Genomic DNA, 14,791 nt, shown 5'->3' on the forward strand with positions numbered 1-14,791 from the left:
TGACAACTCCAACGAGGAAAGACTGAGTAATAAACGTACCTTCATGAGCTGCACTGCAAGATTCCATGGTCGAAGTAGATGTCTCGATACTGCTAATTGGTTTTTGGGGCTGCGGTGGCAATGGCTGCGACTGCTAGGACGATGGTGGACATGTATTGCATTTTAAATAGGGGTATATAGATGAGGTTTGATTTCGTATGCTTGTTTGAAGATAGCTTGTTGTGTGGAGTTGAGAATATTTCCGGTGTTGGTTTGACTTTGGTGTGAATGGAAAGACGATGAAAGGTATGCCTATTCTGGTCGCATGCAAGGGTTTTTATATACTCGCCATGGAGAGTCCTAGGGATCTGAGATAGCGAGGCTGTTTTCAGTTCCGTGGTTTGCTGTATGTCAATTGGTACGGGTTATGGCTTGAATTGACAGCCCCAACTTGTCCACCCAAAGCCACAGTTCCATCTATGGGTAAGACAACACAAGTCTTTGAACTTATCTATTTCACGTGAGAGGTTTAGAGGATCACGTAACCAAGCTCATCTACTTATTGGCTGCGGAACCCCGAAGGACTGTTCGTCGATCATATTAGATTGCATCAGGCAAGACGCAATTTTGTGCGAAGTATTGGGGCTGAAGTACTTTGTAAATGCGAGCCTTGGTAATTAACCTTTTTAATAACCTTGTACATGATATAGATAGATTAAAGCCGCAAAAGGTACACTCATAGGTACTTTGAACGTATCTAAATATGGATTGTGCTGTAGTCCCGCCGTCCGTTGATTAGCGGGAAAAGCCAAGAAGAAGAGGTTGTTTCCCCAACCCACTGCCTAGCGAGCTTCCTAGAATGTACAAGGTAGCATATATTTATTTTTCTCCCGCTTAGCTCGGACTCGTGAATTTGAAGTATGAAGTAAGAAGTCAGCCTCGCAAGTCCGTGGAATATGAATCCAAATTTGACCTCGCCTATTTAAATATTGAGGCCCAGCAAAGATCAAAGACCTCAATGAGACCCCAGTCCATTTCTAGCAAACATCCCTAATTGAAGGGATAGGGTGGTTGCTAACATCCGTAGGTGCTGATTGTCGATTCATCTTCCATGCCAGCAGCTGATCAAGCGAAAGAATCATCGCCCCGCCCATCATCATAGTCCCACTGAAAATCTGAGCATAAAGAAACCCTCCCCCGTCCGTAGTGATCAGCGCACCAGCAATGGGAGGTCCCGCTAGACTTCCCAGGCCAGCTATGGAAAGAACCATGCCCATTCGAACACCCTTCTGCTTCGGATCATCTGTCAGACTCGCTAATGCAGATGGGAAGAGGCCTTGAACAGCGGCTCCAGCTATTCCGTAGAGAACTATGAAGGGTAGAAGGCCACCTAGAGACGTGACGGCTATCCAGGAGTAGAGAACAATCGATCCCATAAAAACAAATGGGAGTAGGGTTTTCACCGGCCCTATGTATCCATCTGCTAAAATGGCTGGAATGATTCGGCCTGGAACACCAACAGCGTTAATGATAATCACGATGGTTCTGGAAGTAGATACAGAGAGATGGACTGCATCTCGAGCGAAAGTACCAATCTGATGTTGAGTATATCAGCGATTGTAGCACCGGGGGTGAGCCATGGACTCACATAGAAGAATCCAACATATAAACTACAGAATATCATGAATATGCCTGCACTGAACATGGAATATTTGACATCCCTGAATGATTTCAGATCGAACAGTGGGCCTGAAACCTTCCGCATATTCCTTTCCCTCGCAAAGAACTGTGCGATGCTGGCGTTGAACAAAACGACGAATCCTAAGACTCGGATAGTCCACGGAAATCCAATTCTGGGCAATAGCTGCTGGGCAATGATTGGAAAGACAATGCCTCCTGTAGCAGTCCCGGTAGCTACAATGAACATATCTAAGTTAGTATTGCCTAAAATAATAGAGCTTCGGAGTTGACAATGTCTTATGAATAGTAGCTAATGAATAGTCCAACATTAAGAGGCTAAACCACTCCTAAGATACCTCTTGTAGGAAAACATTCTCCGATAAGTTGACTTACCTACTATCGCCATCGCCAAGCTTCGCTTTTTGCTGAAATACGTGCTAATGTTTGTAATGGTGGGTCCAAATATCAGACCATCTCCAAGCCCTTGTACTATCCCTTGCAAGACGAGAAGATGCCAGTATTTGGTTGAGATAGACGTAAGGAATATCCCAATTAACTGCAGCAAAGGGCCGACAAAGAGCACGACACGATATAGACCCGAATCAAGCGCTATGCCGGCGAAGGTACCGAGAAATAGGGTGAGGAATATTTGCAAAGAGCCTACCCAGGAGATCGCAGAAGGTGATTGCTGGAGTTGTGTGGTGTAGTATTCTTGGAATATGCTGAAGGAATTGATGTAGCCCCACGTATTGAAGATTAGGAGATGCCCCATTAGGACTTGCGTCCAGGCTGTATCATCTTCAATCTCCTTCTCGTCCACATTATCATTACTCCGACGGATGCCTCTGGAAAAAGGATTGGAAAACATTATTTGGTATTGTTTGATATACGTGAATTGGCAATGAATCAGAGGTGCTAAAAAGAAAATAAATGAACAAATCCTTCGCAGAACTATTAGCAAAAGTGGGGGCATGGCTCGTCAACAAAGGGCGTTTGGTGGATCAGTGCAGTGGTGCTAGAACTGTGTAGATTAATAATTTAATATAGAGTTAGATGATGGATCATCTCTAGTTTCCTATCTGATTTCAACATGCTGCTTCCCTTTCCCTCCAACGCTCGCAGCACTCGCTCGCAATAGTTTTCGAACCGTAGCCCACTTGCGGCGAAATGTGGGATGGAAAGAATGGGGTAGCGTGCGGAAGTTAGTACAGATTTCAGAGTTCTCGCAGGCAACTTCATGGGGCTAATGGCTCTCATAGCTGGAATCCAAATACTGCAGGACATATTAATGAGGGAATTAGGTTGCGAAGAGAACGCGCCCTTGATATTTGGATGTCGTCGTCCATCTCTGCATGCTCTTCCTTGCACTAACTAGGAAGGCGAGAAGACTTCTAGAGAAGTCTTGGAGAAAATGAACACACATTAGGAAGCACGAAATGTTGAAGGAGCTTGTCGTACTTATCAAACACAAAGATAAAGAAAAGGAAAAGGAAAAGAAAAAGAATGAAGGGACGTGGAGCTCAAGACATGACGTGATGCGAGTCACCTGACTGGTCCCAAGTTCGCATTAAATTTCGCGTCGCGGCGCGTCTCCTTGTCCACGCGGCACTAGGTCCCCCTTTGACTCGGCTACCCCTGTTGCCTAGAATTATTTGGCCATTTGAGGCCCTTCGGGGTAATACTATAATTACTATGTAGTCAACCCCGTACTTACAATTCTCCAACCGCTATTAAGGCGACCGTCATCCTTAATAACCGCTTCTTTTCCTAACGTATCAGAAGCTTGTGGCTGCGGTCATGAGCGCTAGCTAGCTCTGTAATCCAGCTGTACTTGGGTGTTATTAGGGTCATTCTTTAGAATGTGTACGGCCGGTTATAAATCTGGAAATTTTGGTAGGATGGCCGCTTGAGGTAAATCAGCTTGTAAAAATAAAATCTGGTATAGGCGACGAAAACAGAATAGACGATTGTGAAGATGTCAGTCTTTCCATATGAACTCAAGGTCACTATACTATCTACTCGTGGTGGGCAATCTGACGCCAAATAACAGAGCGTATATAAGCTAGGCTCGACACAGTCCTTACGTTCTATGGACAAGAACAGTATTAGCTCCCACTGGTTACAGCTCGCCAATCAAACGGCCGTTCATACTGTCAACTCCCCCTACAGGCGGAGCTTGCAGTATTATAGATTCAGTAACATTGACCATGATATCCTGCACCAGTTTCGTCTGCACGACCCATGGAAAAGCCAAGCGGTAGAAACATTCGAAAAAGATGGCCTCGACCGCACCGATGGCTTCTTCGAACACCACTCGTTTTGTCGCGGGTACGACGATGAAGCCGATGAGTGAGGCAAAGGGACCAAGGCTTAGGAATGAGGTAAAGAACAGCATTAGTATTTCCTAAGATCGTTGTATTAGCCACAGATGCTAATTACCTATTTTAAATGGGTTGGCCTGCCCGAAAATAGTCAAGTTTGAGGTATGGAATAAATAAAAAAAGTCGCATACCGTCTTGAAGGTTTGCAAACCCTTTGGGCGTGACCTCGATGTCAAGCCTACTATTAAACGTACAAGTGAGAGCATCCAAAGCTTCCCTACTGTGACATGAAGTACCCATTTAACAAGCGTGTTCCACTTGCTGACCGAAGAACGTTGAATCTTGCCCTGTGCGATCAACTACAAGTTCCGAGTTAGCATTGCTGAATCATTAAAGATTCGGGAGCTCGGGGGAATCTTAGAACTTCCGAGCTTTCTATATGCTCCCGAATCTGTCCAAGCCACCCAGAAAATACAAGTCTTGGGAAGTTTACATACACGCTTCACAACCTCTTCTTCTTGGTCTGCGTTCAATTCTACTTCCACTTTCTCCTTTTTCTCGTAGTTGACCTGGCGACCTCGCGGCCGGGTTGGGAAGAGCCGCTCTAAGTAGATATGCCAATAGTATGACAGCGGGAAGAGCAGAGCGTAGATAAGTACACCCCGCGGCAGCCGAAGGAAATAAAAGGATTCGGGATTCTCCACCCACGGATCTTCACTGCCTGAAGATAAGGTGGCGTTTTGTGGTATGTTCTTGTAGGCCGTTGTGAGATTTTTGAGGACCGGGTCCTCCCAGACGTTGTTGTATGCGTTACGACTAATCTCATGTGATATTATCATTTCAAGGGCAATTAGGATGATAGATTGGATCACCGCTGATTGTAGTTGGGAGCGCGTCATGAGGGCGGTAGGCTCGCTGGATGAGACGTTGTGTGTTCTGTGAAAGGAGGGTGGCGTTCTAGCCTGAAGCAAATATCAACCTTAGACTGCAATCCAAATAGTTATAAAGAGTTGTGCGAGTTGCTCCTTTTAAAAAAAACCAAACTTCAAATGTGGGATTCTTGGTGGTCGTTGGTGGTTCTGCCTTGCTCAGCCACATGCTGCCTAAAGTGTGCAGGGTATAGCCATGTTTGCGATCGCGAATACTTCTTGTGATTTATCATTCGCAAAACTCTTTCTGCCTTTGGCCCATTCAGAGGATGCAATACAAAAGGCAAGTAAAAAAATGAGATTAGTTGGTGTATACCACGTGCCTCTTCAAAGCAGGTCGCCCGCAAGCCAACTGATCAGATAGGGATGCCAACAAATGCGTGAGGGGTGTAAAACTAGCCGAGTTGGCTGTATTTGAGATCAAGGGACGATTCGTGCCATTGGATATGACATACTATCTTATTGGTTGACTTCGTCGCACCTAGGATAAAGCCATTCCGAAATCTGGGCCGTATTCCGAACCGATATGGACGTCTGTAGTAAGCATTCCCTGCATGATGGCATTCAAAGTTGCCGGATCATTGAAATCAACCTCTTCTGTGAAGCTGAGGTCGCCGTTTATAGAACCGTACAATGCAGAACCCCAATACTCTCCATCGAAATTCAAATCTGTTGATTGTGCAAATGATAGTATCGAGCTTAAGCCCTCCAAATTACCGGTGGGAGTAATGTGCGCCACTTTCTCTGATGACTGAGTAGGCCCTTGATGGTTACCTTGAGTATTGGCCCCGTTTTGCGTGCTTTTAGCTTTATGGTCCAAAAGCCAGCGGATGGTAGGAACGGAGAGTCCGTCCAGAACATCTCTACTCCGCTTCGCCTCGGACCAGTGTTCACCTGTTGCGCTCAGCACATTCGAACCGGCCTTCAATATAGCCACCATGTCATCAATTTGTGTACTAACGGTAATTGCAGAAACAGTCCAAATGCAGTGAAGCATCGTGAGTGTGCTCAAGAATATCGAATGCACAGTCACCCAACTATAAACTAGTAGGTCTTGTTTGTACAATTGGCTATAGAGCCGTATCTCGGCGACCGCGCTCTGATAGCAAGCCTTTGACGACTCAAGTGAGGGTTTTGGTATCGCTGGACTAGGACCGTGAAGTAGCATCATAATTTTATGGTATTTTCTTTCGCAGAGCCGGGTCATATATATTCGCTCGCCCGTGAATTGTGGTATTTGTTGCTTCCAGGAGTGTAATCTCGCATCAATGTCCTTTTGCCAATCTGAAAAATCTGGTATGTTCGGATATGAGTACGGAGGTGGTTTGTGGGAGATGCTGTGGCAAATGTATTTGATCTCTGAGTTTATCTGCGCCAGTTTGAAGAGATGTATTGCGCAGCTCATATGTGTAGGGGGTTCCCCTTCTTGGCGAGGTCGGATGCCGGTTGCTGAGAGGTTGTAGTCATCTACATCAGCTGGCAACTTGAAAGTCCAGTCAGTCAGCAGTATTTCAGAAAAGAACCCTCACATACCCTTAATTCGCAGGCTTCGTCTCTAAGCCCAATGGGTCTTCCCATCATCGTCGCAACCTGTCTATCAATCGTATAAATCACCCAAAATGTCCTGGTCCTCAACTCCTGCTCAAGCACCGAGATACCTCTTCCCGATTTGACATCTCTTTGCAACCCTAGATCCAGCAATGCAGAGATGCATTGGTAGTTCAGATACCACACATTCAGTCCCAAGGAAGAGCTGTGGAATGTATATACGAGCAGCAGTAGCAAACATTGCAGTCCCCGCAATGAATTCTCGAGGTAGATTTTATCAAAAAACTTCATCGCACTAGCACAATATCCGGCGCCTGGAAGGGAGATCTTCAGTCGTCTAGAAATAATAATCGCAGATATAGCAAGAACCATGTTGACTTGGAAAACATCTACGGGACTGGGATCCGCCTCCTCATAAACCTTCCGAACCAGCTTTTCATGGCTCGGCTGATGCAAAAATGGATATTGAGGATGTATCGTCTCAAAATACGAGTTTGAGAGCTTGGTGGTGTAGTTCATATCCAGAGGTAGAGGCTCTGAGACAGAGTCCTTTGGGAGCAGGAAAGCAAAACGGTCGCTGACTTCTGCGCGGCGATTTGAAGGAGGTATCGGGTGTCCTTGCCGCGCTGCACATGCTAGGAGAAGCCGGGCAAATGAGTAACCGCTGGATGGACCGATGTATTTCGGGTCTGTGCCTGCGGAGAGGGACACCAGTCCAATTTCATGGCGGAGATTTGAGGACTGGTCTTGTGCCGGAGCATTTTCTCGTGGGTGGTCTGGGTCTAAGTCTGGGTCTGGGTGGCGTTCGAGATGGGTTTCTTGTTGATATTCTTGAAAGCCATCTGAGATATTGGTAGTCTTTGGTGTACTACCGCCCGAGGCCATTATAGTCTCATTGTCAACATTGAATACTTGAGACTCCCCATCTAGATTAACATCCGGACACCTTGTCCGAATGATGGTCTCAAGCCATCGAACTCGGGTTTGCAGGCTGGTGATATGTGCTCGGGGAGATTCATGGTTCTGTCCCTGTCCCCCATCAACACATTCTGTCCCGATTTTCAAGCAAGAACCGCAAGAGGGGACGGCTCCATCGCACTGTATGGAGAGTTAGTGGATAGCAACATTAAAGCGACCCTTGGCAGAAATATCAAGCACCAAGCAGATAACATGTCCCAGAGTCGCATGTATATCGGAACTACGTACCCTAATCTTCCTCCGCTGGCAACGTAAGCAGGCGATTCTCACACGAAGAGTGCGACGGGTTTTTCGACTCGGCGAATTTGTTACCGCTGCAGGGTTTTCAGAACTTTTCATACTGAGATACGGGCCGCATCAATCGAGAGGGTCCATCAAAAATTCCGAAAGGTGTTGATGGGGAGTTGTTGGTGTGACGGAGAATGCGTTGAAGTCTGCAGCAAGCTAAGTAGGAGCGGAAAATCCGCTCAACGCTAAACTTGACTAGGCTGCCGAATAAGAACTAGAGCAAGATGCCAGAAAAAGTACCATAAATGACCATATTGGGCTTGTTGTTTTCATGTAAATAGCACTTTGTTGTATCTGTCACTCGATCCGTTTCTCGGACCCTTTTCTCGTAATACCGTACCCCTACCCAAACTCAACCCTGCAACAAGCACTTTGAAAATCACAATGACTTTAATTCATATCGGTCCGTCTTCCATGATCGGTATTGCTAGATCCATCTTTATTGATCACCGTTGTAGTCCTTTTCAAATTCCTCCCCACCGTATCCGCTACCCATAAAGCAACCTTCGTCCACGAGCTAAAACAACTCAAATCCCTACCCAGCGTTCTCGACGGACGATTAATCGTAGGAGGACCATCAGTGACCGATCCGATCGAGAAGAGTAAAGGGTTTCATTATGCGTTGCTCAGTTATCATAAGAATCGCGAGGCGTTGACGGAGTATCAAGCTAGTAAAGAACATCACAGGTAAGTGTGATCGGTTGAGAAAGCAAGGTTGAAGCTAATTTTGTGAAGAGTTACCGAAACTTACATGTTTCCGTACAAGGAAGATTTGATGAGATTTGATTTCGAAGTTGATGTGGAAGATGAATATATGTGTCGGTCGATTGGAGATGGGTTGATGAAAGGGTTTGTAAACCAGGCGCAGGAAGAATAAGTGGCTGTAGGGGTAGGGATAAGTGAATAGAGAAAGCAACTTCATCCACACGCAATAATAGACAATCAAGAACTTTGAGAGCTGCGTTTCTCAGTTTCTTTTAATTTTAGAATAGCACAATTGGCTTGCTTCCGACTCGTTCAGCCTCAGCATTCAAAGCCGTAATCTCCGCCTCAACCAATGGAATACCTGTCTTCATTCTCTCTTCATATCTTAGTTGTTCCATTTCCCCTGGAAAATATATCCGGTCGACACCAGCTGCCTTATCCGATCCAACAACCCGCTGATACAAGTAGTCCATCCGTTCTTTAAAGTCTTCCAAGCTCATAAAAAGGTCCGGCTTGATAGCTATAAGGAAGTGACCCACATCTGCAGGCTTCGAGGGGTCGTATGGATTCGTGACATGGCCAGCAAATGCAGATCCGGAGAGTACTCCAGAGAAAACATCCATCATAATTGACAATCCTGAGCCTTTCGGTCCGCCCATGGGCAGCATGACTCCTTTCAATGCCTCCGACGGATCATCGGTTGGCTTACCTTCAGCATCTAAAGCCCAGTCAAGGGGAATTTTCTCACCCCTTCGTTTTGCTTTGTAAATCTTTCCGCGTGCGGCAACAGAAGGTGCCATGTCGAGAATGAATGGTCGCTCTTTCCCAGCCGGTGCACCACACGCAATAGGGGAGACTCCCATGAGTTTTGACTGTCCTCCCCACACGGGCAATGCGGGAGAAGAATTCGTGAAGACAAGACTCATCATACCTGCATCAATAGCTTGCTGCACCACCCAAGCTGACATGCCGAAATGGTTCGAATGCTTGATGGACACCATGCCGATGCCAAATTCTTTTCCCATCTCGATCGCGCATTGCATGCCTTGGTGCGCTGCCAGAAAGCCGAAACCATTCTTTCCGTCGACCTACATTTAGGTTAATATGCTATATATCTCAGCGGGGGAAGGACTTACTTGAGCAACTACAGGAGTCAGCTTCTTCAGCTCCGGTGTGGCTTTTGCATCGAGGACTCCTTGGGCTACACGATCCATGTAGGACGGGATTCGATTCATCCCACTAGAAAATTCGAGCTTTGTAAAACTCCATAAACTCAATGGATAGGCAAGTCCAACTCACTGTGTGTCTACGCCTCGCATATCGGCTTTAATGAGGCAATCCGAAATAATTGCTGCATTGGCTGCAGCTACGCCATTTCCAACGAGTACTCCTTCAACGAAATCTTTCGCCGCAGAAGCTGTAACATAGCTGTACTTGGTATCTGTTTCTGCCATTTTGAATGTTTTTGTGCAGAGTTTCGAGTTTCGAATTCTTTCGTCGAGTCCGAAGCTTTTAATAGCTCGAAATGATCGTGGGGAAGGAGCGGGGCTGTAAACAGAAGTGGGGCAGAGAGTTGCGGATTTCCCGTCCGGTCAGGCCTGTCCCTATTGAGAAAGCAAGTATTTGACTTTCAAACTCTTATAACGAGAGAACCATTATCAGGGCTACAAAAGAAATATTGTTATGCTAGTGTGAAACAGGTTCAGTAGGGATTGTGGATTATCACTAGAGCATCTACCGCCTCGAGACTAAGTTTGATCTATTTCTTATTAGTATCCATGTTATGAGGACACAGCGTTGTGCAAATCTCCATGAAGTACCTCAAAACCAAGGGTTTCCCTCTTTGCGGAGTAATAGCCAATACACTCATGTCTCGAGCTGTATAGCTGAAGACACTGCAAAGATAATTGTTCTCGCTTGGCTCGATTGACCCCTTTTTATTCATAGCTACGCGTATGAGGGGTGAAGGGAGCTAGTTTTATTGACAAGGCATAGCTTCCCTGGGTTCTTGAAAATACTTAGCGGGCAATAATTCGGGCTATGCTAACGCCGGAGAGCTCCCACCAAGCCTGGCGAGGTGCATTATTACTATAGGTGATTCGACCTTGTATAGGAGATAAACTTGCGAGGTCACGAAAAACACCGGGACAAACTTTACATTCACATGTGCGAGCCCTCCTCCATCCTTAAAAATCTTGTCTCAAAAATCAGACATCTTTAATGAATAATACGAGAAGTATTCTCTATCATGGACTACACGGAATATTCCCCGTATTGGCTATGACCTACAATACGAACGGAGTTTGCGCAAGAACTTATCTTTCCCTCGAGGATTCGTTGGATATTTTCAGCTTTAGATTTTGTTGTGTATCTCGTCTCTGGTAAACAGAATCGACGTCGAGTTGCACTACCCCTCTTTCGCAATTAAGTGCTCCTGCATCATGTTATGCAAGCGGTAGATTATGGCCGGAGGGTGTGGGCAGCCCCCTTTTCTGTCATACTGCTTTTGCATAACACCCATATGTTTCACTTGCTTCCTTAGGGTATTTGAGTGATATGATCTCACAATTGAGTTTTATTCTCATGAAGCAGGCTGCGATTGAGATGCAAGTCTGCCCGGCGAAAAGCCTGCAGCGCAGCAAAAATATGCAGTAACCCGCATGTTAGGCAGAAACGAGTTCTTAGAAGCACGTGGTAATGGTCAGGCTCTCATGCCGATCTGGAATCGTGGTTTAATACCTATTCCAGCCTTGCCACGTCTTCCCTTCAAACCACCTCCAAAGTCATCAGAAATACAAATCCTTCTATCTTCCGTTCCTCACTGCTCATAACTTTGACGCGAGAAAGAAACAATGGATCCACTTTCGATCACTGCCGGCGCGACTGGAATCCTATCGTTTGGAATAACGATATGCCAAAGCCTTGTGGACTACTATGGCTCCTGAAAGGCTTATCCCAAGGATATTGACGCATTATGCCAATACCTAGGAAGAGTCTCGGATATTATGACAAGCCTCAAGATGTGCATCGACAGCTCTACATTCCCGTCCGCCTCCAAAGAACAGGTTGAGTCCTCTATCCGAGCATGTTCTAGCCACGTAGCTGTTCTGAATAAAAAGTTGGAGAAACTTGAGGCCGCTATGCCTCTAGCAGCTCGCCAAAATTCAGTCAAATCTGTGGTCCAGAGGGCAGTGTATCCCTTCAAGAAAAGTACGTTGAAAGGAATCAAAGACTGTGTCGCTTCCCTCGAGGCTAGTTTGGGGCTTGCGGTTGGAGCTTTGGGCATGTAAGTCCCCAATAATCAATCTAAATCTATAACGAGACCAATTATATCTGACTGACTGTCAACCCCCTAGCGACTGTTTAGGATCATTGGATAGCAAGACAACTGCTATAGGGACAAACCTTACCACTGCCAACCAAGGTATCGACACGATGAATCAATCAGTACAGTCGCTTCGTACAGTGAGTGAGCAAGCTCATCAAGCCCTACCCGCCATCAGGGACAACACAGTATCATTGCTTTCGAACACACAGACTGCTGGGAAGAGCCTGGCCAATTTGGAGCAACAATTCCAGACATACGAGACGCATTTGCCGTTACTGCCTCTCATTCAGGAAAACCTCGAGACGCTACCCTCAATAATGGCTTCCATTATCATATCTACATTTAAGGATAATGGCGGTGACCAACTTCAACTTCACACTAGGAGGGCTGTATCTGCAGATATGGTTAAACGATTTAGTACCATTGTAGTAACTCTGGTATCTCATACTCGACAATGACTGACTCTAATGCAGGAAGAAGATATCAAACGCCTGCAGCTCCAATGTATCACCAAGCCCGGCCTGATGCGCGACGAGCTTGATAGTATTGACACTATCATTGAAAGCCAACATCCCGCCTCGAAAGGTTATGCTAGTAGTGGAGAAATCCTAGAGCACCATTCAAAGTTCAAGAAGACCTGTGTTTGTCGAGAATTCTACAGGCCATCTAGGTCATGGCCGTCAAGGAAATACTTCCACATGACAACGAAAACTTTGACAAGTCACCACAGGGGATGCCCACTATTCTCCAGGGTCAGGCAAAGCCAAACAAGTGTGATAGTGGTTAAGGCTATGTGCACTAGCTTTCTAATGAAAGCTGTTGAGGTATCAGTATCTTTGACTAGTGGGGCTGGTGGATTTTCCATAGTGCCATACTTAACACTAAAAACACTTTGTCGAGATGACTCTCCAGCATTTAGATTATTCCCAGAGATACACCAGTTTGCTTTTGCTCATAGAAGGGGGTTATCTAGTGCTTATGTGGCACACATGGAGAACAATTTGCGGGAGCTCACAATTCTTTTCTGTGAAAGCAAAGCTTCCCCGAATGACATAAATAGCAATGGGGAGACTATTCTAGATGTCAGTAAACCACACGTTCTTAAACCTATGTTCTCTGTTAATTGATCGTAGCTTGCCTTGAAATCATTAACTTACTATCTTGACAATGGCTTCAAAACTGATCAACAACTATCCAGTGGGCGGATGAATCTACTTGTTGGTATTGCCCAACTTGGGGTACCAATAAATGTCACTCGACTCGTTCCCTACCAAAAACTTGAAGGACCTACTAGGTCAGCGATAATATTCTTAAATAATCCATGAAAATCCGCTTATTTACTAAGTTTTCGACGAAAAGCGCTTTTAAGACCATTATGTGTCTGGAGCGCAATGATAACATCCCCGCTGCATACCACTCATGGCCATCGCTCCTTGAGTTTGGAACACTGCCCGGTCCAGAGGAGTTAACTTTCGACCCGTTATTCATCTTTAAAGTGATAGGTGATTTCCCCGAATACATGGATTGTGAGTTTAAATTTAATTAAAAGGTTGAATAGCTTTATCTAATGCTTTGTCTTATAGTTTATGACTGCGGTGCTTTCACATCTACAGTTCTTGCCAGGTCTGCAACCGAGTTCAAAAGGACACTCATCAAGCATCCCGATAGTATAAACGAGAGAAAAGACTAGGTCAGGTTCCATTGCACTTGTGTGCTAAGTGGCCATGGGGAACAAATCAGCTCCTCGCTGTCGGAGCAGCTACCGATATCACTGATAATGACGGACTATAGCCAATAGATTATGCCTCCAAGCTCAATGATCTAGAGTCCATAGAAGCTCTCCTAGCCGTCGACAGTCCTGTTACGATTCCAAGTACCCCAGACAGTATGTATACCCAAGCAGCAATGTCGGCAAAGACTCATCTGCAACAATTAAAGTTTGACATGTTCTGTACTGCCCTGGTGGACAGGCGGATACGACTAACCGAGTTAGCTAAGCAGATACTTTTACCTGCAGATTTTGAAATTCTTGTTACATCTTCCCCCGGCCTTCTAGACAGAAATTCTGGAGAGGTATATCAAAAAATAAGGGATGCAGGACATAGTGTACCGTGTGCTCTAAATGCCCCTAGCGGTCATACTACTGTATTCCACACGCTTTATCTTACATCCGACGAGATGGAAGCACTATATCGCGCTGGTTTCCGAGACATCGATAGCCTTGACGACAACCAGAGAATGCCACTCATGCGACAGGCATGTTATGTGCCGTCTATAAGCGCAGATACTTTCCACTGGTTGATCTCAAAGGGAGCAAATCCGTTGAGAATAGTCGATGCTTGTGGAGTCAGTCAGATGAGCTATGTAGCTTTGAGATTATCATCATGGACTTCGCGCTTGTTTTGCCATCTCCATGGCCACGCGGTTGGTCCGTATTCAGAGACCCACGATATTTCTGATTCATAATTCTCCGTGTTGGCACTGTCTCTCAAACTTCTCGGTCGGAACTCCCAGACAACGGGTACTCATGTTTGCGAATGTCGGTGTTCTAAAGGCTCGTGCACACCATTCGGCATATTCTTAAATCATAGCTGGTGGTTGATTCGTATTCACGAGGAATGTCCAAGCCAATGGAAGAATCCTCGAACAGGGAAAGGAGGATCAAAAAGCCCGCAAATATGTGCAGCATCCACTCGTTATTCTTTGTCTTCTTTCGCAAATTGGATTCTGAGAGTTTTTGACGAGGAAGAAGACATCCAAGAAACTTCTTTTGAGGAGATTACTCGGATGTTTCTATTCAACGAGCTTCAACTCACACAAACCTGTTGCCAACTACCATTATGGTTCGAATTTGGAGATCGTTTCTCATCCAGGCAACAAGATGAAGTCTGCGAGATTCAAAATGAAGAAAAGGAGCTCATTCTGGAATTTGAGTCTCTCTATACAGAAGCCAATCGCAGACGACAAACCTTCCCTGGATCTTTCTGTGATTTCCTCTTCGAATTCATGAATGAGCTTGACGATAGACCACGAGG

General features: G+C 45.6%; 4 protein-coding genes across 4 annotated transcripts; 1 reads left to right on the forward strand and 3 right to left on the reverse strand.

Moving 5' to 3' along the window:
* Positions 1-1,016: 1,016 nt before the first annotated feature.
* Positions 1,017-2,527, reverse strand: apdF_5 (Aspyridones efflux protein; the record flags this gene model as incomplete). Its single annotated transcript, XM_031147638.1, has 3 exons — positions 1,017-1,574; positions 1,628-1,893; positions 2,053-2,527. 3 exons carry the CDS (start codon positions 2,525-2,527, stop codon positions 1,017-1,019), a joined length of 1,299 nt encoding a protein of 432 aa, XP_031007967.1.
* A 2,863-nt stretch (positions 2,528-5,390) lies between these two features.
* uaY_2 (Positive regulator of purine utilization) lies at positions 5,391-7,774 on the reverse strand (the record flags this gene model as incomplete). Its single annotated transcript, XM_031147639.1, has 3 exons — positions 5,391-6,392; positions 6,443-7,555; positions 7,664-7,774. 3 exons carry the CDS (start codon positions 7,772-7,774, stop codon positions 5,391-5,393), a joined length of 2,226 nt encoding a protein of 741 aa, XP_031007972.1.
* Positions 7,775-8,156: 382 nt separating this feature from the next.
* Positions 8,157-8,600, forward strand: LHYA1_G002665 (uncharacterized protein; the record flags this gene model as incomplete). Its single annotated transcript, XM_031147640.1, has 2 exons — positions 8,157-8,410; positions 8,459-8,600. Coding segments are annotated over 2 exons (396 nt in total), but the record flags the coding sequence as incomplete, so codon positions are not given.
* A 106-nt stretch (positions 8,601-8,706) lies between these two features.
* yjmC (putative oxidoreductase) lies at positions 8,707-9,882 on the reverse strand (the record flags this gene model as incomplete). Its single annotated transcript, XM_031147641.1, has 3 exons — positions 8,707-9,516; positions 9,565-9,667; positions 9,728-9,882. 3 exons carry the CDS (start codon positions 9,880-9,882, stop codon positions 8,707-8,709), a joined length of 1,068 nt encoding a protein of 355 aa, XP_031007970.1.
* Positions 9,883-14,791: the final 4,909 nt, after the last annotated feature.

Source organism: Lachnellula hyalina (assembly GCF_007821495.1).
Source record: "Lachnellula hyalina strain CBS 185.66 chromosome Unknown contig00021, whole genome shotgun sequence".
NCBI classification, from domain to species: Eukaryota; Fungi; Ascomycota; class Leotiomycetes; order Helotiales; family Lachnaceae; genus Lachnellula; species Lachnellula hyalina.